Here is a 26,246-nt window from a genome sequence, read left to right as displayed (position 1 = left end):
TGATGTCTGTCTCGGTGGTCTGAGCGTCCCGGTCCTGCGTCCCAGACTGAGAGGTCTGCCCTCCTGTCCGACTGACTGCCAACCTCTGGCGTGCGTCCCTCGGTGCAGTTGCGGTTGACGATGTTGCGTTGTTTCCTGGACGAGACATCCCTGAAGGTTCGGCGGGTGGCCCTGGGGAACATAAAGATTTGGGGTTCGTTAGACACGGTGGCCCGGGTGTATAGTGGTGGTGGGTGCACAGTGTGAGGGGGGGAGGGGATCAGGGGTGCAATGGCCAGAGTGTGAGGGGGGATGGGATCGAGGGTGCAGTGGCCAGAGTGTATGGGGGGATGGGATCGAGGGTGCAGTGGCCAGAGTGTGAGGGGGGATGGGATCGAGGGTGCAGTGGCCAGAGTGTGAGGGGGGCGATGACGGGTTGAGGGTGGGGAGGACATGCAGGGTTCTATCACTTGCTTCTGCGCCTCCGACCTGGTATGGCGCGACCTCCCGGGTGGCGGATCCCCGGCGGGGGGGGGTTGGATAAAGCATCACTATTAGGCGGGTATCATCAGGGCATGCAGATACAGACAACATTGTTGCCGGTTCAGGAGACAGCACGCCATGGCTTCGCTCCAGGGGAATCCCGGGGCTCATGTGGGTCGAGTAGATAGTTGGGCACCGTGGCCCCCCCAGACCCCCCCAACACCACCCCTGATGCCCCAGTCCCCCCAAAAACTCCCAACCCCCCCCCCCCCAGCACCGCCCCTGATGCCCCAATCCCCCCCAACACTCCCAACCCCCCCTGACCACCCCCCAGCACCGCCCCTGATGCCCCAATCCCGCCCAACTCTCCCAACCCCCCCTGCCCCCCCACCCCACTTCCCCCCCCCCCCCCCTCTGTGCCGGGGGGGTGCCTGGGGGCACCCTAATGGCACTTACCCTGGCAGCCCGGGTGAGGTGGCCCTGAATCGGTCGGGATCGGGGCCGTTTCGCGCCGTCGTGAACCTCAACGCCGTTCACGACGGCGTGGGCACTTCGGCGCGGGAGTGGAGAATCGCGCCCCACATCGTTCGGGACTTGTGGGAGGAAACCGGAACACCCGGAGGAAACCCACGCAGACATGGGGAGAACGTGCAGTCAGTGACCCAAGCCAGGAATCAAACCTGGGGCCCTGGAGCGGTGAAGCAACTGTGCTAACCACTGTGCTACTGTGCTGCCCATCTGATGGTCATTGGGCTGCCAACCCTCCAGGATTGGCCTGGAGTCTTCAAGAATTGAATATCAATCTCCAGTATGTACGATCCTGAAGAAAAAGGTACTTTTATATTAAAAAGTTTTAAACATTTCACTTTCCCGCATATAGTAACATTGAAAATGAGGGGGGAAGGATGTTTGGCTGACAATCAAGCATCATCCAATTGGGCAAAGAGTCTTTTAGCTTTCCAATTGGCATAGGGAGGCAGTGCATAACAAGGATGGATGTATTGACTGACTAATGGCTGGAGTACGGAGGCAAATCATTTGATGAAATAGGAATACACTTAATCAGAGTTGGTAACCCTAGCAGTCATGCTTTCAACTTTTTAGGCTCAAAGCTCTGGAATTCTGCCCTCAGTTCTGTTTGCCTCTCCACTTCTCTCTCTTCCTTTAAGACACTGCATAAAACCGACCTCTCTGACCACGCATTTGGTCACTTGTAATAATGAATCCTTTGACTCCATGTCAATTTTGTCAGACTATGCCGCTGGGAAGCCACTTAGGATATTTTACTATGTTTGAAGCACCAAATAAAATCAAGTGCAAAATTTTTTTTTTAATAAACAATTTTATTGAGGTATTTTTGGCATTGTAAACAGTTAGTGTACAGTAATGTGCAAATATCAACATAAAGCAGAAACATAGTGCAAAAGACCACTCCTCTCTCATAAACAGTACCCCCCTATATATTCCTCCTATTCTACTCTAATCTACCCCCCCCCCCCCGCTGACATTTAATGCCCCGCGAAGAAGCCAATGAATGATTGCCACCTTCGGGCGAACCCTAATACAGGGTTCTGAAGGCGAACTTAATTTTTTCCAGCCCTAAAAAGCTCGACATGTCCGAGAGCCATGCTTCGGTCTTTGGGGGCTTTGAGTACCTCCATGCCAGCAGTATACGTCGCCGGCTACCAGGGAAGCAAAGGCCAAGACGTTGGCCTCCCTCTCCTCCCGGACCCGCGGGTCTTCCGAGACCCCCAAAATTGCCACCACTGGACTCATCACCACCCTAGTTTTCAGTACCTGGGGCATGACATCAGCAAATCCCTCCCAGTATCTCCTAAGTTTCGGGTATGCCCAGAACATGTGGACATGATTCGCTGGCCCTCCCGCACACCTAGCGCATTTATCCTCCACCCCAAAATATTTACTCATCCGGGCCACCGTCATGTGGGTCCGGTGGACGATCTTGAACTGAATCAGGCTGAGCCTAGCACATGTTGCAGTTGAGTTTCCCCTACTCAGGGCTTCCGCCCATACCCCCTCCTCCATCTCCTCGCCGAGTTCCTCCTCCCACTTGAGCTTCAGTTCCTCTGACTGGGACTCCTCCCCTTTCATAAGTTCACGGTAAATATCTGAGACTTTCCCCTCTCCTACCTCTCCCCTAGACACTACTCTCTCCTGGATCCCATTCGGCGGGAGGCGTGGGAACCATGGGACCTGTCTACGTATGAAGTCACGCGCTTGCAAGTACCGAAAGTCATTCCCTCTGACTTGTCCGAATTTCTCCTCCAAGGCCCTCATGCTCGAGAAGCTCCCCCCCAAGAACATATCAGCCATCCTTCCCACCCCCATCCACCGCCACGCTCGGAATCCACCGTCCATACTCCCAGGGGCGAATCGGTGGTTGTCGCATAATGGAGACCAGACCAATGCTCCCGCCTCCCCTATATGCTTCCTCCACTGGCCCCAGATCCGCAGAGCTGCCACCACTACCGGGCTGGTGGAGTGCCTGGCCGGCGGGAGCGGTAGGGGGGCCGTGACCAGGGCTGCCAAACTGGTGCCCCTGCACGAAGCCGTCTCCACTGGCCCCCAAATAGACCCCGTACCCACCATCCAACTCCTTATCATGGCTATGTTGGCTGCCCAGTAGTAGTTGCCGAAGTTCGGCAAAGCCAGCCCCCCCTCCATACAGTTCCTCTGAAGCATCGCTTTCCTCACCCGCCCAGACAAAGCCCATAATAATCTTGTTGACCCTTTTGAAGAAGGACCGCGGGATGAAAATCGGGAGACACTGAAAAATAAACAGGAATCTTGGGAGGATTGTCAACTTTACCGTCTGCACTCTCCACGCAAGTGATAGCAGGAGCGCATCACATCTCCTGAACTCGCTCTTCATTTGTTCCGCCACTCTAGTCACATTTTGCTTATGCAGCCTGCCCCAGTCTCGTGCCACCTGTATCCCTAAGTATCGGAAACTTTCTCCGACCATCCTAAATGGCAGCCCCCTCAACCTGTTCTCCTGGCACCTCGCCTGCACTACAAACATCTCACTCTTAGCCATGTTCAGTTTGTATCCTGAAAACCTGCTAAATTCTCTCAATATTCCTAGTATACTGTCCATCCCAGCCCGCGGGTCCGATACGTACAGGAGCAGATCGTCCGCGTGCAGCGATACCGTGTTCCATCCCTCTCCTAATCATTCCCTTCCACCCCCTCGCAGTTCTCAGGGCAATCGCCAGCGACTCTATGGCCAGTGCAAACAGCAACGGGGAGAGTGGGCATCCCTGTCTGGTTCCCCGGTGTAGTCTAAAGTACTCTGATGTTGTCCTATTCGTCCTCACGCTAGCTTTTGGGGCCTGGTACAATAGTCTAACCCAGTCAACAAAGCCCTCCCCAAACCCAAACCGTCCGAGTATCTCCCACAAATAGTCCCACTCCACCCGGTCAAAGGCCTTCTCGACATCCATTGCCACCACTGCCTCTACTTCTCTGCCATCCGGGGGCATCATGATCACATTGAGTAGTCTTCTCAAGTTGGCTACCAGCTGTCTGCCTTTCACAAAACATGTTTGGTCTTCCCCGATCACCTCCGGGACACAGTCCTCAATTCTAAGCGCCAAGACCGTAGCGTCGACGTTGATCAGGGAGATTGGTCTATATGACCCACACGCTTCCGGGTCTTTATCCCGTTTTAATATCAGTGAAATGATAGCCTGTGACATCGTCGGGGGTAGCATCCCTCTGTCCCTCGCCTCGTTAAATACCCTAGTCAGCACCGGCCCCACTATCTCCGAGAACTTTTTTTAGATCTTCACTGGGTATCCATCCGGCCCCGGGGATTTACCCGACTGCATGGCCTTCAAGCCCCCCAGTACTTCCTCAGCTCTGATCGGGGCCCCCAGTCAGTCTACCAGCCCCCTAACCACTTTTGGGAAGGTCAGTCCGTCTAAGAAACACTTCACCTCCTCCGGCTCCCCAGGGGGTTCCGAGGTATAGAGCTTGCTGTAAAACAACCGAAACACCCTGTTCAGTCCTGACGGGTCATCCACTCTGTTCCCCATACCGTCCACTACCCTGCCTATTTCTCTGGCCGCCTCCTTCCTCCTGAGTTGCTGCGCAAGCATTCTACTAGCTTTCTCCCCATGCTCATAGACCACACCCTTTGCCTTCCTGAGTTGTTCCACTGCCTTGCTCGTGGACAACACTCCCAACTCGGCCTGCAGTCTCCGTCTATCTCTAAGTAGGTCCTCCCTCGGGGCCTCTGCGTATTCCCTATCTTGACCAGTCTGTCCATCACCGTTCTGTCCGTTCTATCTCTGTGGGCCCGAATTGAAATCAGCTCCCCCCTTACCACCGCCTTCAGCGCCTCCCACAGGGTCGCTGCTGAGACTTCCTCTGTGTCATTAACCTGCAGGTAGTCCTGCCTGCACTTTCGCAGTCTCTCGCACACCCTCTCCTCCGCTAGCAATCCTACGTCCAACCTCTATTGCGGGGGCTGGTAGCTCCCTTTGCAGACCTGCAGATCAACCCAGTGTGGGGCATGATCCGAGATGGTGATCGCCGAGTACTCCGTATTTTTTACCCCGCCTACAGTCCCTGAAAAAAATCGATTCTAGAGTATACTTTATGAACATGCGAGTAGAACGAATATTCCCTTCCCGTCGGCCGTTTGGTTCTCCATGGGTCTACCCCCCCCATCTGCTCCATGAACCCCCTCAGTTCCCTTGCCATCGCTGGGGGCCTACCCGTTCTGGAGCATGACCTGTCGTGGACCGTGTCGAAGTCCCCACCCATGATCAGCTTGCATGAATCTAAGTCTGGGATTTTCCCCAGCACCCTTTTAATGAAGTCAGCGTCGTCCCAATTTGGAGCATATACATTCACCAGGACTAACCTCACCCCCTCAGGCGTACCTCGGGCCATAAGAAATCTACCACCTCCATCTGCAATTGTGCCCTCAGCCTCAAACTGAACCCGTTGCCACCCCCCTGGACTTAGAGACCAAGCCCGAGTGGAAGACCTGGCTAATCCAGCCCTTCCTTAGTCTGGTCTGGTCTGGTCTGGTCAGTCACTTTCAGATGTGTCTCCTGCAGCCTTTAGAGCCCGCAAATGCGCGAACAGACGCACCCTCTTGACTGGCCCGTTTAGTCCTCTAACATTCCAGGTGATCAGCCTGATTAGAGGGCACCTCCCTCCCCCCCTTGCCGATCAACCATCCCCCTTCTTGGGCCCGCCCCCAGCCAAGGGCAAAATTTTACACTGCCCGGGCGAGCACGCACCCAACCTAGAAGTGCATGAAATCATGCAAGAAGACATGGGATGCGCATCCCGCCGTCACGTGCACTCGTGAGATATTTTGGTTGGCAGGTGCAAGCATGGATCAGATGCTCACCTGCTGACAATTAGAAAGTTTGTTTAGATGATTGAAAGTTCTATTGACCAGGTTATTACATTGCCCTTGTGATTTTTACGTTGGTGCATGGGCAGGCGGCCAATTCATTTTTGCCATTTTCTCATTCAAGGGCAGGTTAAAAGGGGGCTGGAGCAAAGGAAGGCTGAGGTGGAAGGAGATTTTGGGAGTTTGGTGAGGGTTTAGTTTGGAGCAATGTGAATGTCTTCACTGCTTTCTTCCGCACAATGCGGATCTTTCAGGACATTTCAGTCTTGTGACATCGGCGATTTGTGTCCCTCTGGCACCTTCCATGAACGGGTCAGCTCCATTAGCATCTGAGCAGAGGGTATACTCGACTCAGCAGGGTGCACCTTCTCTGAGGAGGAAGGCAAGTGACAAAGAGAGGAAGCCAGGTGGCCGAAAGTATCACCTCAGAGCAAAGACACAGGCACAGGATGCTCAGGGCCAGCATGGAGAGCAAGGAGAATACCTCCGCAGACACAGGACACCACTACCCAGCTGCCAGGGAGTACAGGCAGCGATCCAACTACCATGACATGACAGGTCCAGTGCTGCAGGATGCTGAGGTTTTCAAGGGAAGCCATCACAACCATATGCCTGATGATTGGGCCGGAGGTAGCCTCCAATCGTGTGGGTAGACACCCAATGTCTGTGACTCTCAAAGGTCACTTATCTTTTATGCCTCCAGATCTTTCCAGGCTCTGTGGGTGATCTTTGCGGAGTCTCCCAGTCAGCTGCGCACAGCTGTGTCAAGGTGGTGATTGATGCTCTGTTAAAGAGGACGGATCAAGTCAGCCAGGCTGAGCGGGCCAGGGGCTTTGCTGCAATTGCAGGTTCCCCCACATCTAGGGTGCCATTGATTGCACCCATGTGACCATAAAGGCACCAGCCCTCCAGCCAGATTCCTTTGTCACTCCATGAATGTTCAGATAGTTTGTGACCATAGGATCCAGATTCTGCAGGTCTGTTCAACATCCCCTGGTAGCTCCCACGATATGGGCATATTGTGTCACTCACAAGTGCCACGCCTGTTTGCAGCTCCAGCGCGCCTCAATGGATGGTTACTTGATGAAAAGGTGACTGGTGACATCCGAGGGCACAAGCAGAGGAGAGATACACTTTGCCATGTCTCCACAAGGGTAGTGGTGGAGAGGACAATAGTCCTGCTGAAAATGAGGTCCCAATGTCCTGCAGGGGTCCTGCAATATCTGCCAGTGAGTGTCGCTCTTTGCCTTAAAATCATTCATTGAGGTAGTCTCAACTGCTTCACTGGGTAGGGAATTCCACAGATTTACAACCCTTTGGTGAAGACGTTCCTCCAAATAAACGAAAAATTCCAAAGACATGTGATGTAAGAAAAACATAAACCATCAGTGCAAACTCATTTTATGCTCACTGTGTCTTACGTTTGCAGGTGCTACATGCACCCCACCTGCAACCTCCGCCCCCTGCCTCAATGACAGTGGCATTAGAGGTAGATTGCAGACTATGGTGTCCTATTGGCGTAGGTGACCTTGGTGGTTGTCGTCTGGCCGGCGGGGCCTGAATCGGCTCCGTCCAAGAGGGTGCGCCCAACAACATGGCTGGACTCTCCTCAGTCGCCGCAAACTCTGAGCGTGGCGCAGTGACTGGTGGCGAGATGGAGGAGCTGCTGCCTCGTCCGGGGCACCATGAGAGGAGCCCACAGAGATGACAGGCAGCTCACCCAACATTGTGAGGTGTGTCTGGACCTCCTGACTCACCACTAATGTATGAACATCCATCTGAGAGACTGAATGCTTCATCCTCCAACACTGGCAGTTACCTCCTGAGGTCATTGCCTGTGTGAGGGCTTGCAGGTCCAAACACAACCCCAGGAGCCCCTCATTCTGACCCTAGAGCTAGCTCTTCATGAGAGTTGTCACTCTCTCAATGGGTGAGGATGTAGCTCGTAGCTCAGGGTCAATGCGGCACTCATGCTCCGCAAGGATTCCCTCATGAAAGAGACCCTCGGGATCTCTGCCAGATCTCTCCACGCATCCCACTGGACATTCAGTATTTGCAGTCCAATTTCGAATCCAGAGGTTCATCATTTACCTCACTCAGCTGTCTTCAGCAGTCCTCCTATTGCCAGTGCCCAAGGCATTCCCTGCCTCCATCATCTGCTCAAGTCAGCATGATGTGCCCTCTTCCCTGTGAACTACCACATGAGCCAACGTGCTATTACCCACCGATGTGCCAGTATCTGTATTAGTGCTTGGCTCTGGGAGAGAATGTGCAGTGGGTGCATCTTCCATTGGCGCAGAGGGCCGTCGGTCTCCTGGCTGACTCTGGTGCATGGCTCACCTGACATATGAAAACAACTGGTCAATACAAGTAGTCATAGCACACGGAGTGAATGTCCACGCCATGCTGCCCAGTGCGAGTGGCATCAATGGCATCACAGTGGTTAGTAATTGGCGCATCACTGAAGACTTTATGTGGGATGAGACACCACATTCTTTTCATTTTCTGCCTGTCTCGTTTCTGGCCTTCAAGCTCGTTACAGTCATTCACCTTTCTTATGTTTGGACTTCAAATAGCCGATTTCCATCAGTAAATATTAATATCCTTCAACAATCCATACACGTGCAGTTAGGATCAATGTGTATGGTCCTTATGAGTCTCATGTCTCGAGCATGAGCCAAAGTATAATTGTAGATTTTGTTACATTGCTCATGATGTGGTGATTAAATTTGCTCAGAATCATAGAGCAGACCACAGTATTTCTGGTTGAGGGCTTGAGGCGCATAAATTTGATGGAATAGTTGGGAGCTTAATTACAGTAGAATGTTTAAATTTATATGATGTAGTTTAAACATGCATAAAATTTCCGGCTGGTTTTGCCAGATGTGTATTAATTCAGTGCAGTTTGCAGGTCATATTCTTCCTCCCATGATTGCAGACGTAATTATTTTACAATTCCCCTGTTACTACATAATTTTTCAAACCTTCCTTTCAGTTTCATAGTCTGACTAATGGTTACCCTCAAAATGTTAATTTCTCTTTTCCCTTCACAGATGTTGATTGGCCTGCTATGTTTTTCCACAATTTTCTGCTTCAAATTCAGACTTTGGCATTTCCAGGTTTTTAAAAAAATCAGCTTACTGAATCAACTGATTGAAATATTTGACAGATTGCAGAGAGCCATCGCATTTCTGTTTGACAATGAGACAAATGGCTTGTGAACATTGAATGAGTAGCAGGTGAGAAATCGAGAGAGGCTGAAAACAGGTTTACTGTAATGGTGATTAGTAATGCCCATCCCAACTAACGAATTAATGGATTTCCAAGACTGAAATGTTGGGTCACTAAAGAGAAGCAAACACTTTGCTGAATCCTTCAATTTTCAGTGTTAGGTACTTCCGTTGTGATTTATGCCACTCAAGCAGGTCCCTGCTCCTTCTAAACCACAATTATTACTTTCCATGCACAAAACCTGCTAATAAAGTGTTGCCCAAAGAAGAAAATTAAGAGACACAGAAAAGATTGTGTCAATTAAGGTTAGCTAGCATAGATTTAAAAGGCAGATAATGTTTGATTATTCCAATTGAATTTTTTGATGAAGTAACAGAGAAGGTTGTTGAAAGGAAAACAATGGATATTGTCCATATGATTTTAAGAAAGAGTTTGACAAAGCACCACACAAGAAGTTGGTAAACAAAACTGAGGCTTATGGTGTAGAAGGGTTAATGTCAACTTGGATAAACAAAATAGCTAGAGGACAGAAAACAGAGAGTTGCAAATGGTTGTTTTTCCAGCAGTAAAATGGTGCTCCCCAAGGACCTGTGCTAGGAACACAGCTTCTATATATAATATATAAATAGCTTTGATGTCACAAGTACAAATTAAATTTCAAAATTTGCCAATGGTACCAAACTTGAAAGTGCGGCAGACCATAGAAAAGTTACAGCACAGAAGGAGGCCATTCAGCTCATCGTGTCCCTCCCAGCCCGAGGACACCCAAGTGCCCTTTCTAATCCCACATTCCTGCACCTGAACCATAGCCCTGCAGCTTACAGCACTTAAGGTGCAGATTCAGGTACTTTTTAAAAGAATTTAGAATCTCTGCCTCCACTGCCATCCGGGGCAGTGAATTCCAGACTCCCACTGCCCTCTGCGTTAAAAAGGTTCTTCCACCTTTCCCTTCTACACCTTCTGCCACTTACCTTGAATCTATGTCCCCTGGTTCTAGAATTCTCCACCAAAGGAAACAATTTTATCCCATCAACTGTATCTCTTCCCCTCATAACTGTGCAGACCTCAATTAAGTCACACCTCAGCCCTCAAGAATCTGAATCCCTCCAGGCGACATCATCTCTCCAGCTGCGCATTCATTGGGTCTTATTCCTGCTCTCTCTAGAACATAGAACATACAGTGCAGAAGGAGGCCATTCTGCCCATCGAATCTGCACCGACCCACTTAAGCCCTCACTTCCACCCTATCCCCATAACCCGATAACCCCATCTAACCTTTTTGGTCACTAAGGGCAATTTAGCATGGCCAATGCACCTAACCTGCGCGTCTTTGGACTGTGGGAGGAAACCGGAGCACCCGGAGGAAACCCACGCAGACATGGGGAGAATGTGCAGATTCCGCACAGACAGTGACCTAGCAGGGAATCGAACCTGGGACCCTGGCGCTGTGAAGCCACAGTTCTAACCACTTGTGCTACCATGCTGCCCTTTGGAACATGGAACTGGGAGTAATCCTGAGGTTACTACATTTGAGGTCCTACACTTCCTGTACTCAGCTTGCAGGTCCTCGTCCCCTAGTTTACCTATGTCGTTGGTACCAATATGTGCCACGACGACCAGTTGTTCACCTTTCCTCCTCAGAATGCCCTGCAGCTGCTCCGTGACATCCCGGATGATGGCACCAGGGAAGCAACATCCCAACACTGATTCACGTTTGCGGCCACAGAAGTGTCTATCTATGCCCCTAACTATTGAATCCTCTATCACTATAGCCCTGCCACTCATTTTTCTCCCACCTGTCTGAACAGCAGGGCCACCCATGGTGTTGTGAACTTGGCTGTTTCTGCTTTCTCCTGAGAGGCCATCGTCCCATTCCCCCCCCCCCCCCCCCCCCACCCCCCACCTGTATCTAAAGCAGTACTTCAGTTTGAGAGGGGGGTGACCACAGAGGACTCCTGCACTACCTTCCCGAATCTTTTACTATTCCTGATGGTCACCTATTCCCTTTCTGCCTGTGCAATCCTCACCTGCGATGTGACCACCTCGCTAAACGTGACTTCCTCAACATCACGGATGCTCCACAGTGAGTCCACCCGCAGCTCCAACTCCAAAATCCGGTAAGCTAGAAGCTGCAGTTGGGACACACCTTCTGCACACTTGGTCCCCAGTGTCCCTCATTTCTCACATTGTGCAGGAGGAGCCTGTCACGGGTCAGTGAGAATGACTGTAACACCACAAAGGCCAGCAGATGGACGGACAGGAGGCAGATGGAATTTAAGGCAAGGATGTGTGCGATGATGCATTTTGACAGAAGGGAAAGAAAAAAGCAATATACACCGAATGTAGCCGTGTAGACTTCACAGTTCTGAAGAATGTGCAGAAGAAGAGACCTGGTTTTCATGTGTTTCGATCTTTGAAGGTGGTAGGACATATTGAGAGTAGTTAGCAAAACATATGGAATTTTTGGCTTCATAAGTAGAGACTTTGAGTGCACAACCAAGGAAGTTATGCTGAAGTTTTATAAAGCTCTGAGTAGGCCACAGCTGGAGCACTGCACACACTTTTGATTGTTAGGAAAGAGTTAGTGCTCCCCAGTGCTTAAGTTAAAATTGCTGTGTTAGTTGTTTGATAGATCGGATTATTGTTTGATAGACTGCACAGACATATATATATATAAAGGGGATTCTGGTGGCTATGTGTGTTGGATGAGAAGTGATTACAGAACAGAATAAAATTGGAGTTGAACAAGTCAAGACTTGCTTTCCAGTTTTTATTACAAGGATACCATCGGAGCTAAACACTAATCACCACAATTTAGAAAGGATGCAAAGGATCTTGAGAGTGTGTAGAGGAGGTTTACAGAATGGTTTCAGGGATGACAGAATTTAGCTACGTGGAGAAGTTGGAGACGTTCTCCTTGGAGAAAATGGGGTTGAGGGGAGAGCTGATGGATGTGTACAAGATAAAGCAGACAAAGAAAATATTAGCTGATGTAACACGGACTTGGGACACAGATTAAGATTTTGAGCTAGAGATACAAGATTTGAGAAAGGACCTTTTGAAGCAGTGGGTGGTAATAACCTGGAACCCGCTGTCTACAAGAGTGGTGAAAGCAAAGACAATCAATGATCTAAAACAAAAAGCTGGATAGGCACGTGAGGGAAATAAACGTGCAGGGCTGCAGGGATAGAACAGGTAAATGGGACTGACATAGACCCGGTGGGTCAAATAGCCTCCTTCTGTGTCATAATGACTTTGTGAAATAGCTCTGTTTTCCATTTTTAAACATTTCATTTCACCCTAATTACCAATAACATACTACTCTTTTGGATTAATAAATTCGTAATTTTTCATCATGCTTTCCAATGAATTTTGCAAATTATTGAAACAGATAAGGTTAAATAGAATATTGCAGGTTTTCTTCATCTGTTGCTATAAGTTACAATGAGTCGTTTATACCTTTCAGAGAAACTCAAATATCCAGATCAGCTATTATGTCAGTTATCAAAAACAACTTTCTAATTACTTCCGTGCACTCGTCCAAGGATATTCTCATTAATTGATAATCAGTAATACTCCTGTATTAGTTATTTAAATCACGTAATTCAATTACATTTTTAAAAGTATGCGCACACAGTTTTGCTAATTAAATTACACATGACTCGACGACTATCAAAATTTTAAAAGCATGGTGCTACATTGTCATTATGTTTTAACAATTTCAACTCAAAATCTTTAGAAAAATACTTACAAAAAGTGTAAGCTTGATAGCTGTGAAAAGGCGCCAGGACCCAAAATCAATATATTATTATTGCTCAGATCCCTAGTGCAAAACATAAACAGAATATATGATTCAGTACAAAACTCATGCTCAGATGTGTAATAGGATAAAAAGGACAGGCAGCCAACTGCTATGTAATAAATGGCAAAATGTGCATCTGGTAACATATGAAATATTAATAGTTATCCTTTGTTTATAAAATGTATATTTTCAATTATTTTATGCTTCCCTTATTTCTATTTTTCCTTAGTGTTCTAATACAGAGTATCAACATATGTTGTATAAAAAATAGATAGCTATCGCTAAGTTGTCCCCATTCTTCAATTTCAGATTATGTATGTTCTACATAGATGGTAATTTCAGATGTGAAGCATCACTTTGTGCTAAAATAATGAGGGTAGATCATGTACAAGAACATGTAATTCATGAGATCAGACACCTAAAATGAAATCCTGGATCAATGCAGTCTTTCAGACTCATGGGGCGAGATTCTCCGCCAGCGGGATTCTCCGTTTTACCGGCACCCAGGGGTTTCCCGACAAGGTGGGGCTGCCTCATAATGGGAAACCCATTGACCGGCCAGAGTAACGGAGAATCCTGCCAGCGGGTCAGGGCAGAAATGTGGCAAGGTGGGTCAGAGAATCCAGCCCATGGTAAACAAAGGCTTAAACAGGGAACAAATATATGTATAGTGCTAAATCCCATAGAGCTGCCACAGGCCTACGGGGACAGGCTGTAGGGCTATAATACCTACACATCCTCCGGACGCGGAAATTATCATTGACAGCAGATGTAAGACCTGCTTTTTTTTTACAGCAACGTAAACCAAAAATAAAAAGTTTCCCAAGCATTCTGCATTCTTATTTACTTTTGCCGGTTTTATTTTTGTCAATTTTCTCTCCTCAACTCCTAAAAGGCATCAACCCCTGTGAGAATCTGATTTCATGTTTCAGCTACATGTGTTCATTCCTTGTGTCTGAAGATAGTGATGAGTGATGGGAAGCTATCTGACAGAAGGGACATCATAGTCCAGCTGATTTTGTCCTGATCCAACATCTACGTGTGCCCATTTCTCAGCATGTATTGCTGGCTAGCAGTCGAAAGCAGCGAACTCGGCTGATTTTCCCCATACTAACTGAGGATGCTGTGACCAATTGTAGTACTTCTTCTATACCCTGGCTGAGATCAGCAAGAAGAGCACAAATGAATAAATGTTCAATTTATGTGTATGCACCACATTATTTCTTTTAACGAAGACCTGTTTGTGCACTTAGTAGATTTATGAAACAGTTTTTCATGGAGTGCATGTATATTCACAGAAAAGTTCAACGGGATAGCTGAGAAACTTTGATCTTGTCTTCCACCAAATAAATGATAGAATATAAAATAATTATAAAATCATCAAATAAATACAACATGGGTAGTGCAGTGTAATAGCTACATTATTAGATTAGGAATATAGAGGTTTGGGCTAATAATTCAGAGAAGTTAGTTCAAGTCCCACAGTGGCATTTTGTGAATTTGAATTCATTTTAAACAAACAGATACCCGGAAACAAAAACACTAGTATGAGTGATGGTGACCTTGAGGCCACTGGCTTTCCATAAAAACCCAACTGGTTGGCTAATGTCCGTCAGTGAAGGAAATCTATTATCTTTACCTGGTAGGGTCTGAACTGGACTTCAGACCCATAGCAAAGTATTTGAACCTAAAATGCCCTCTGCAGCACCCAAGCAAGCCACTCAGGTATCAAAACACTGCATAGAAGTGTAATAAAACTAAAATCAATTGACCACCCAACTTCAACCTACGCATTGGATTCCAAGAAGACAAAAGGCACAACCCTCCCAGTTGGCCCTGCAGAGCCCTCCTCACTAACATTTAAGGACTTGAGCCAAAGTTTGAAGACCTAATCCACAGACTAGTCAAGGATCAGCTTGACATAGTCATGCTCACAGAAACATACTTAAGTAGCAAAAATTATCCTCAACCAGAAGGTCAATCACCCAACCCCCAAATCAAACCCTTGATATTCAGTGACAATACTATTAATATCCTGGGAATCACCATTGGCTAGAATTTTTAAAAAACATTTTTAGTCAGTTTTTCACAGAAATCACAGAATCAGAGAAAATATAGTGCAGATGAGGCCCTTCGGCCATCAAGTCTGCACAGTCAAATGAAAGACACCTACTTAATCCCAATTTCCAGTACTTGGTCCATAGCCTTGAATGTTATGACGTGTCAAAAACTCATCCAGGTACTTTCTAAAGGATGTGAGGCAACCCGCCTCTAGTACCCTCCCAGGCAGTGCATTCCAGACCACCCATCTGGGTAACAAGGTTTTTCCTCAAACCCCCCTAAACCTATGTCCCCTCATAATTGACCCTTCAACTAAGGGGAAGAGCTGCTCCCTATTCACCCTGTCCATGCCCCTCATAATCTTGTGCAACTTGATCAGGTGGCCCCTCAGTCTTTTCTGCTCCAGCAAACACAACCCAAGCCTATCCCGCCTCTCTTCCATCCTAGGCAACATCCTGGTATATCGCCATTGCTTCCCCTCCAGTGTAATCACATCCTTTCAAAATGTGGTGACCAGAAATGCACACAATACCCCAGGTGAGGCCTCACCAAAGTTCTATACAACTCCAACATGACCTCCCTGCTTTTGTAATCTATGCCTTGATTGATAAAGGAGAGTGTCCCATATGCCTTTTCCACCATCCTATTAATCTGCCCTTTTGCCATCGGAGGTCTATGGACAAACACGGCAAGGTCCTATTGTTCCTCGGAACTTCCTAGTGTCAGGCCGCTCATTGAATGTCTCCTCGTCAAATTATTCATTCCCAAGAGTATCGCGTCAGACTTTTCGGGATTAAATTCCATCCGCTGCTTTTCTATCTATTTTACCATCCCGTCTATATCTTCCTGTAATCCAAGACACTCAACCTCACTGTTAGCCACCCGGCCAATGTTTTTGTCATCCGCAAACTTACTGATCTTTCCCTCCGCACATAGTCATCTATGTTGTTTATATAAATGACAAACAATAGGGGACCCAGCACATATTGCTGTGGTACGCCACTGGACACTGGCTTCCGGTCACTAAAGCAGCCGTATGTCATTACCCTCTGTCTCCTACAGCTAGGCCAATTTTGAATCCACCTTATCAAATTACTTTGTATCCCATGTACATTTGCCTTCTTTATAAGTCTCCCATGTGGGGCCTTTCAACAGCTTTGCTGAAATCTATGTAAACTACATCAACTACACTACACTACCCTCATCTACACAGCTGGTCACATGTTATTTGTTAGGCATGGTCTCCCTCTGACAAAGCCATGCTGACTATTCCTGATCAATCCCTGCCTCCTTCAGAATTTTCTCCAATAGTTTGCCTGCCACTGACGTGGGACTCATTGGTCCGTAGTTCTGTGGCTTGACTCTAGAACCTTTCTTAAATAGTGGAACCACATTAGCTGTTCTCCAGTCCTCTGGCACCTACCCAGAGGCCAGAGAGGAATTACAAATTTGGATCAGAGCCCCTGCAGTTCCTTCCTTACCTCCCACAGCATCCTGAACACAATTCATTTAATATTATTCATAACACGAAAAATCCCCTCTCCCTTCCCAATGACAACAACATCCCCCACCCCCCCCCCCCCCCCCCCCCCGCCCCGGCCTTCCCTTTAACAGTTAACAGTGACCAACTCTTTAAAAGTACAAAATAAACGGACAACATCTCCGGTAGAACCTGTCAATTGAGCCAATCACGTTGTACTTAACTTTTTTGAGATATAAAAATTCCGTAAGATCTCCAAGCCATATCGAGGCAATGGGTGGAGAAAATGACCTCCACCCCATTAGTATCTGCCTATGAATAATCAATGTGGCGAAGGCCACTGCACCACCCTGCCACCCCTAACTCCACTTTTGACCACCTCCAAGACACAAATCCCCAGTATGATGGAATGCTCTTCACTTGCCTGAGTGAATGCAGCTCTAACAATCTTAGAAGAAACTCAACATCACGCCATTTCAGCTCAGGCCCCCTGCCACAAATCTTTGTCCAGTACATTGATGACTGTATTGGTGCCACATCATGCTCTCAACTGGATCTGCTTAAATTCAACAATTTTTGTTCCAATTTCCACCCATCTCTCACCTTCACATGATCCATCTCCAACAATTCCCTTCTTTGACTTCTCTGTCTCAATTTCTGGTGATGGACTGCCTACCAATATTCATTGCAAGGCTACCGACTCCCACAGCTACCTCAAGAATACCTTTTCACACCCTGCTTCCTGAAAGGACTATATTTAATTCTCCCTGTTTCTCTGTCTCCGTCCTGATCGTTCTGATGATGCTACTTTCCACAACAGCGCTTCTGACATGTCTTCCTTTTTCCTCAGCCAAGGATTCCCTCCCACTGTACAGAGCCCTCAACCCATTTCCTACACTTCTGCCCTCACCCCTTCCCTTCCTTTGAGGGCTGTGCAGGCTCAGTCATTGAGTATGTTCAAAGCAAAGGTTGATAGATCAGCCATGGTAAAATGGCAGAGCAGGTCCGAGGATCCAAATGGCCTACTCCTCCTAATTTTCCCCTCCCTGAACCATAATAGCATCCCCCCTTGTCCTTATCAGCCTCCATATTCAAAGGATCATCCTCTGCCATTTTTGCCAACTCCAGCAGAGTACCACCACCAAACACATCTTCCTTTCACCCCCTCCTGTCAGTACTCTGAACGGACCGTTCCCTCGGTGACACCCTGGTTCACTCCTCTATCACCCCAACACATCAGCCCTTTTCCAATGGCACCTTCCCATGCAATCACAGGTGTAACACCTGTCCATTTACCTCCATCCCGCTCAGGGTTAAAGACCACAAAAACTGAGGTACAGTGAAGCAATGATTTACTGGTATGTTTTTCAATTTAGTCTACTGCATTTGCTGCTCACAATGCGGTCTCCTCTACTTTGAGGAAACCAAACGCAGGTTGAGTGACTGTTTTCCGAGGCTCCTTTGCTCAGTCTGCACGTATGACCCTGACCTTCTTCTTGCTTGCCATTTCAATTCATCACCTTGCTCTCATGCTCACAATTCTGTCCTCGCCCTGCTACAATGTTCCCGTGAACCCCAACGCAAGCTGGAGAAATTGCATCCATCTTCCGCTTAGGCATTTTCCAGCCTTCTAGACTCAACATTGTGTTCAACAATTTCAGACCATGAACTCTGACTTCCATTTTCAATTCCTCCCACCCCCCCCCCCCCCACCCCAACAAGGCTGTATCTTGTTCTCAGGTTTTTGCTTTCAGACAGCACTGATCCTTTTTCTGCTACTAACACATTCTGCTATTGTGCTTTCAGACAATGCTGACCTTTAGTCTACTATTAACACCTACTCTGGACCAAAGCTTTACTCTTTAATACTATCATTACCACTGTCTTTTATCTCTCCTGCCCTCTAGCCTATCCCTGACCTGCTATTTGTTGCATCTGAACCTCCCCTCTTTCGCAACAGCATAAATCACATTTCTATCTCTCTCTTCTTCCAAAGAATCATATTGGACTCAAAACATTAACTCTGGCCATGATCCAACGACCCATCGGGAAGGCAGCTCCACTCACCACAGCTCATCGTGGTCGATAGATGCCGGGAGATCCTGCTCCCAGGAGCTACGCAGCTCGCAATGCTTCGCGAGGTCTAATACAATCTCGCAAGATGTAAGCGGGATCACTTTTTAGCAAATCTGCATATTAAAGCGAGACAGCTAGTCTCACTTTATTGTGCAGATTTCTGAGTTACCCGAGACGTGGGATCAATCTCCCTTGCCTCGGAGACCTCAGGTGGATGTGGTGCAGTACTGATCTCCACAAACAGGCACCAGACGGAATGGCACTTGTGGGGATCTTCCAGGGGATCGGAGATGGCCCAGGTACATGCCCTTTGGGCTGGATAGTACCCTGGCACAGCTGGTGCCACCTGGGCACCCTGGCAGTGCAAATTGGGTACCAGCCTGGCACTGCCAAGATGCCCAAGCAGCACTGCCAGCTGGCAGGGTCACTCTCAGGGTGCCAGGTTGTCATTTTTACTGCACTGGCGATTGGGCTGGAGATGCCCTGTATGAGTGTTGGGAGGGTGTGGAGAGGGCCGGGGACCCTCCCATAGTGCGTTATGGCTTGAGAGCGCGTCAGGGCCTTGGGAGATCGTGACGCCACTTATAAATGGTGTTGCAATCTCTCGCTGCACTGAGGAGTTATGGCAAGCGGGACTCCTCAGTTCACAAAATGGGGATATGTGCAACCTCGGCCGCAAGTTCTTGTTTAGGCCCCTTATCTAATGCAGGTGCCGTTTTATACCCATGTGTTTCTCAGCGCTGCGAACGCCAGGAAACACACAGCTAAACGCGCTCACTATAGGACTTTGTTCCCTTTTTAGTTGAATCGCACCCTCTGTTTCTCTCTCCGCAGATCCTACCAGAACAGCATGGTTTTCTATCACCTTCTGTTTTTATATCAGATTTCCAACACTCGCAGTATTTTACTTTTATTCGTCCAGGACAAAGTAAGCTTTCTCATTGACACCTCATCCACCACTTTAAAAATTGGTCCCCTCCACCACAGGCTGCAGAATGTACCATTTACAAGATGCACTGCAGCAATTCACCAAGGTTACTTCAACCGCACCTTCCAACCTCATTACCTCTACCACCGAGAAAGACAAGGATAGAGGTGTAGCAGAACGCCACCCAGTATATATAATTAAAAAATATATATATAAATAAAATATAGCTATAAATTTATATTTATATTTCTATACAGCATAACTATAATATTTCCTATAGAATGTCACCTATGGATTGAAAACCAGCCTGGATACAGAATGGATCATACGTCATCCAAGAATTACAGAATGTCATCAGTGGAACACTCATCCAAACTATCCATAATAAATACAATCCAATGAGAGTTTGTCCTTTCCAAGAACAGGACTCTGTAAATAAGTTCTCAAGTCAATTTGGAAATTGTGACAATCGTTGGGTTCAGTTCTCCACCACTCAATTAAATATTAATTGTAGTTGGATTGTAGTTGACATATGTAAAATTTGAAGAACTGTAGTATAATGCCTGATTCCATAAGTTATCTTCGTAGAATTTACAATACATCTTGATATTAATTTATCATCTAACCATTTGGTTTTTTAAAATTCATTTACGGGATGTGGACATCACTGGTTAGGCTAGCATTTATTGCCCATCCCTAGTTGCCCTTCTGAAGGTGGTGGTAAGTTGCTTTGGGAAAGCAGGTAGCATAATCAAAGACCCCTCTCACCTTATTCACTCTTCCAACTTCTTCCATCGGCCAGGAGATACAAAAGTCTGAGAACACTCACTAACAGCTTCTTCCCCGCGGTTATCAGACTCCTAAATGACCCTCTTATGGACTGATCTGATCTCTTCACACATCTTCACCACTGAGTACTGTTTCACCTGATGCTTGTGTCTATGTATTTATATTGTGTATTTATGTTTGCCCTATGTTTTTTTTCATGTATGGAATGATCTGTCTGGACTGTACGCAGAACAATACTTTTCACTGTACCTCAGTACACGTGACAAACAAATCCAAATCCTTCTTGAACTGCTGCAGTGTAGGTAGATCCACAGTGCTGTTAGGAAGGGAGTTCCAGGATTTTGCCCCAGTGACAGTGAAGAAACGGCGATATACAAGTCAGGGTGGTGAGTGACTTGGAGGGGAACTTCTTGGTGGAGGGGTTCCCAGGTAGCTGCTGCTATTGTCCTTCTAGATGGTAGTGGTCGTGCGTTTGGAAGCTGCGTCGAAGGAACCTTGGTGAGTTACTGCAGTACGTCTTGTAGATGGTACACACGGCTGCCACTGTTCATAGGTGGTGAGCTTTTGAATGTTTGTGGAAGGAGAAGCAATCAAGCTGCTTTGTCCTGGATGGTGTTGAGCTTCTTGAGTGTTTTTGGACCTGCACTCATCCAGACAAGTGGAGAGTATTCCATTACACTCCTGACTTGTGCCTTGCAGATGGTGGACAGGCTTTGAGGGGTCAGGAGATGAGTTGCTCACTGTAGGATTCCTAGCCTTTGCCCTGCCTTGGTAGCCATATTATTAATATGACTAGTCCAGTTCAATTTCTGATCAATGGGTACCTCCAGGATGTTGATTGTGGGGGATTCAATGATGGTAATGCCATTGAATGTCAAGGGGTGATGATTAGATCCTCTCTTGTAGAGGAGATGGTCATTGTCTGGCACTTGTGTGCCACAAATGGAACTTTCCACTTGTCAGCCCAAGTCTGGATTTTGCCCAGGTCTTGTTGTACTTGGACATGGACTGCTTCATTATATGAGGTGTCGCGAATGGTGTTGAACATTGTGCAGTCATCTGAAAACATTCCCACTTCTGACCTTATGATGGAAAGAAGGTCATTGATGGAGCAGCTGAAGATGGTTGGGCCTAGGACACTATCCTGAGGAACTCCTCCAGTGATTCCTGGAGTTGAGATGATTGGCCATCAGCCACCACAGCCATCTTATTTTGTGCCAGGTGTGACTCCAACCTGCAGAGAGTTTTCCTCTGAAACCCATTGACTCCAATTTAGCTAGGGCTCCTTGATGCCTACTCGGTCAAATGCTGCCTTAATCTCAAGGGCAGTCACTCTCAACTCAGGCATTCAGCACTTTTGTCCATGTTTGAACCAAAGCTGTAATGAGGTCAGGAGCTCAATGACCCTGATGGAACCCAGACTGAGTGTCCGTGAGCAGATTGTTGCTGAGTAAGCGCTGCTTGATAGCACTGTTGATGACTCCTTCCATCACGTTGCTGATGATGGAGAGTACACTGATAGGGCGGTAATTTCTTGTCCTGTTTCTTGTGTGCAGGACACCGGTGTAATTTTCCACATTGCCGGGTAGATCCCAGTATTGGAGCTGTACTAGAACAGCTTGGTTGGGGTGCGGCAAGTTCTGGAGCACAAGTCTTCAGTACTATTGCCGGAATATTGTCAGGGCCCAGAGCCTTTGCAGTATCCACTGCCATCAGCCGTTTCTTGATATCAGGTGAAGTGAATCATATTTGCTGAAGGCTGGCATCTGTGATGCTGGGGACCTCCGGAGGAACCTGAGATGGGTCATCCACTCGGCACTTCTGGCTGAAGATTGTTGCAAATGCCTCAGCCTTATCTTTTGCTCATAAGTGCTGGGCTCCTCCATCATTGAGGATGGGGACAGGACTTTGTCTCCACAAGGACTGTGCGGTGGTCACTTTTACTGATACTGTCATGGACCAATGCATCTGCAGCAGGGAGATTGGTGAGGATGAAGTTTTTCCCTATTGTTGGTTCCCTCAGTCCCAGTCTAGCAGTTATGTGCTTTAGAACCCGCCAGCTCGGACTGTGGTGGTACTACCAAGCCAGTCTTGGTGATGGACATTGAAGTCCCCTACCCGGAGCATATTCTGCGCCCTTGCCACCATCAGTGCTTCCTCTAAGTGCTGTTCAATATGGAGGAGTACTGATTCATCAGCTGATGGTGGCCGGTATGTGGTTTCCTTGCTCATGTTTAACCTGAAGCCATGAGACTTCATAGGGTCCAGAGTCGATGTTGAGGACTGCCACGGTGACTCCCTCCCCACTGCATACTACTGTGCCACCACCTCTGCTGGGTCTGTCCTGTTGGTGAGACAGAACATACCCAGGAATGGTGATAGTGGTGTCCGGGACATTGTCTGTAAGATATGATTCGGTGAGTATGACTATGTCAGGCTGTTGCTTAACTAGTCTGTGAGACAGCTCTCCCAACTTTGGCACAAGCCCCCAGATGTCAGTAAGGAGGACTTTGCAGGGTCGACAGGGCTGGGTTTGCCGTTGTCATTTCCGGTGCCTGGTTCGATGCCTGGTGGTCCGTCCGATTTCATTCCTTTTTTGTGTTTTCGTAGTTGAACACAAATAAGTGGCTTGCTAGGCCATTTCAGAGGGCATTTAAGAGTCAACCACATTGCTGTGGGTCTGGAGTCACATGTGGGCCAGACCAGGTAAGAATCAAATTTACAGATGGGTTTTTACGACAATTGACAATGGTTTCATGGTCATCATTCCAGATATTTTATTGAGTTTAAATTCCATCACCTGCCATGGTGGGATTCGAACCCGGGTGCCCAGATCATTATCCTGGTTCTCTGGATTACAAGTCACTATGCCACCGCCTATTTAAAATCTGATCAATTATTTGGCCATGACTGGATAGGTAAGAGTGGAACCAGGCAAGGGTATTCCCACTCAACTGGACAAAAGAGAGGCACTGGAGGAGGATAAGGTGGGATACTGCACCACAGTCACAATGGATGTCATTTATGACTTTAACTAGGTGCCATTCAGTGTGGTACCAAAGTCTCCAATGCAAGAATTGAGGATTTTAGGGGTGCCTACATTCACAGTCTAGGTTACACTGCAGTTAAAGGTGCTGAATACCTTAAAGGAAGAATTATGGTGGCACTAAACACTGCACCCCTTTAGAAACCTTGGCAGTTTCCTGCACAACAGTTCCTCAATAAACAGATAGTGCAAAATTTTCTAATTGAAGGAAGTTGTTGAGTTGCTAGAACAAAGAACAAAGAAAGGTACAGTGAAGGAACAGGCCCTTCTGCCCTCCAAGCCTGTGCTAACCATGCTACCAGTCTAACCTAAATCCTTCTACACTTCCGGGGTCCGTATCCCTCTATTCATGTATTTGTCAAGATGCCCCTTAAACGTCACTATCGTCCCTGCTTCCACCACCTCCTCCAGCAGCGAGTTCCAGGTACCCACTACCCTCTGTGTAAAAAAACCTCCCTCGCATCTCCTCTAAACTTTTCCACTCGTCTTCCACCCTGGGAAAGGCTTCTGACTATCCACTCTGTCCATGCCCCTCATAATCTTGTAGACTTCTATCAGGTCACCCCTCACCCTCCGTCGTTTCAGTGAGAACAAACTGAGTTTATCCAACCTCTCCTCATAGCTAATGCCCTCCATACCAGGCAACATCCTGGTATACCTCTTTTGTACCCTATCCAAAGCCTTCACATCCTTCTGGTAGTGTGGTGACCAGAATTGAACACTATATTCCAAGTGTTGCCTAACTAAGGCTCTATACAGCTGCTGCAATTTTTATACTCAATGCCCCAGCAGATGAAGGCAAGCATGCCGTATGCCTTCTTGATTACCTTCTCTACCTGCTTTGCCACTTTCAGTAACCTGTGGACCTGTACAACCCAGATCCCTCTGCCTGTCAATACTCTTAAGGGTTCTGCCATTTACTGTAGATTTCCCATCAGTTTTGGACCTTCAAAAATGCATTACCTCACATTTAGCCAGATTAAATCTCTCCCCCCACCCCCACCCAAAAGTCTCCAACCAATCTATATCTAGAAACCAGTAATCAGATCCTCAAGGTTGCTGATCATAATGTGCAAAAAGCACACTACAAGCCTCCCTGAACAGGCACCGGAATGTGGCGACTAGGGCTTTTCACAGTAACTTCATTGAAGCTTACTTGTGACAATAAGCGATTATTATTACTATTACTTGGTACTTCCTGCCAATTAAAAATCCTGCAAGTGCTAGAGACATGGAAAAAGATTTCTAAAGGAGAATAGTACCTATAGTCAAAGGAAGGGAATAGTCCCTTTAAAAGTTTTATCCTTTGAGAAAGGTAACTGAAAATAATCAATGTGTAGATAGTGCCATCACGTACTTGTGTTCCAACTATCTGGTGAATTTTTAATACAAAGGTTGTATCCTTTCAGGGAGTACAAGGAACATTCAGGGTTACGAGGATTTCATTTCTTCCATTGATCTGTTTTTCCCTCACCATTGTTCCCCCTTCCACTTGGATTAACTGTTCCTAGTTGTCTTTTAACACATTGCTCATCTTTGTTCCGCCATATACACATTCTAATCAATTTATGGGCCACTATCAGTATCCTTCTTAGCCTTAATCATCCTCACTTACATTTCTTTTGCCTCAACATCTTTGTCAATCTCCACTTTACACTGGCCCCTTATCCAGCCCCACCGCTCCACGCCCCTCCACTACAGTATAAAACTGGCCCCATTTCCAGTTCTCTCTAGCTTTGACAAAGAGACATCCAGACTCAAAACGATAGCTCCCTTCTCTGTCCATAGATTCTGTCAGTCCTGCTGAGATTGTCCGGTATTTTCTGTTTTTTGGATTTGGATTATTGTCACGTGTGCCAAGGTACAGTGAAAAGTATTATTCTGCATACAGTCCAGACAGATCATTCCATACATGAAAAAAAAAGGACATACAGTAGATGCACAATGTAAATACATAGACACAGACATCGGGTGAAGCATACGGAGTGTAGTACTATTCAGTAGAGAAGATGCATGGAGAGATCAGTTCAGTTCATAAGAGGGTCATTCAGGAGTCTGGTAACACTAGGGAAGAAGCTGTTTTTCAATCTGTTCGTGTGTTCAGACTTTTGTATATCCTGCCCAATGGAAGAGGTTGGAAGAGAGAAAAAGCAGGGTTGGCGGGGTCTTGGATTATGCTACCCGCTTTCCCAAGGCAGCGGGAGATATAGACAGAGTCAATGGATGGGAGGCGGGTTCGCGTGATGGACTGGGCTGTGTAAACGACTCAGATTCTAGCACCCGCAATAACTTGCTTTTATTTACATTTCTCTAACATTCTTAACTTTGATACATTTATGATGCTGGGCTGAACATTTGAGAATCGCTATCTGTATTTCATAAATGATGCAAGGAAGTTGATTTTTACAAAATCTCAAGAAATTAGTACTTTTAGAACATGTATCTATTTAATTTGCTAGGTCTTTTCATCAATTAAATTTCTCAGTGTTTGCACCTAGTGTTGCAAATAGTGTTTACACTATTGCTTCTTCGAAATGTTTTTCTCCTGACGCACACAGCAAAATGGTCACTTTCAATTTGTGTCTCCCAGGAACCAAAAATTCCAACTATTCAAGTAATGACAGCAAAGAAAGTCTGACCTCACCTACTGAGCCTAAAATAGAAAATGGCAATTCTAACAAATGTATTGGCAGATTAAAAACTAGGCTTTCATTAGCCAAACAATTGCAAGGATCGTTATTTTACCAATTAAATAACCAAAACTTAAATGGTTTTAATTTAAATATTTGCTTAAACTGGGCTGCCAGTTTTCCAGTCTATATTTCTTGCTTCAATCAGTTCCACATTAAATCTTTTCCATCTACAAATGCGCCTTTGCACCAATTCAATTTCTTTTTTACCTCCTTTAACCTCTCTGCATTACTTACCTATCTCATATCGTGTTAAACCCTTTTTCCTTAAGTGTATAAATCAAAA

General features: G+C 46.9%; 1 protein-coding gene across 7 annotated transcripts in view; it reads right to left on the bottom strand.

The window, feature by feature from the left end:
* The window catches only part of LOC140424818 (uncharacterized), a 223,961-nt gene that overhangs the window by 68,902 nt on the left and 128,813 nt on the right, over positions 1 to 26,246 (bottom strand). For all 7 annotated transcript variants that reach the window (XM_072508275.1, XM_072508279.1, XM_072508276.1 and 4 more), the window contains one exon: positions 12,840 to 12,911. In XM_072508275.1, coding sequence (XP_072364376.1) covers positions 12,840 to 12,911 — 72 coding nt within the window. The remainder of the gene's footprint in view (positions 1 to 12,839; positions 12,912 to 26,246) is intronic.

This window comes from Scyliorhinus torazame, chromosome 6, assembly GCF_047496885.1.
Source record: "Scyliorhinus torazame isolate Kashiwa2021f chromosome 6, sScyTor2.1, whole genome shotgun sequence".
NCBI lineage: Eukaryota > Metazoa > Chordata > Chondrichthyes > Carcharhiniformes > Scyliorhinidae > Scyliorhinus > Scyliorhinus torazame.
The sequence above is the reverse complement of the archived record's forward strand: the minus strand, read 5'-3'. Positions and strand labels throughout refer to the sequence as shown.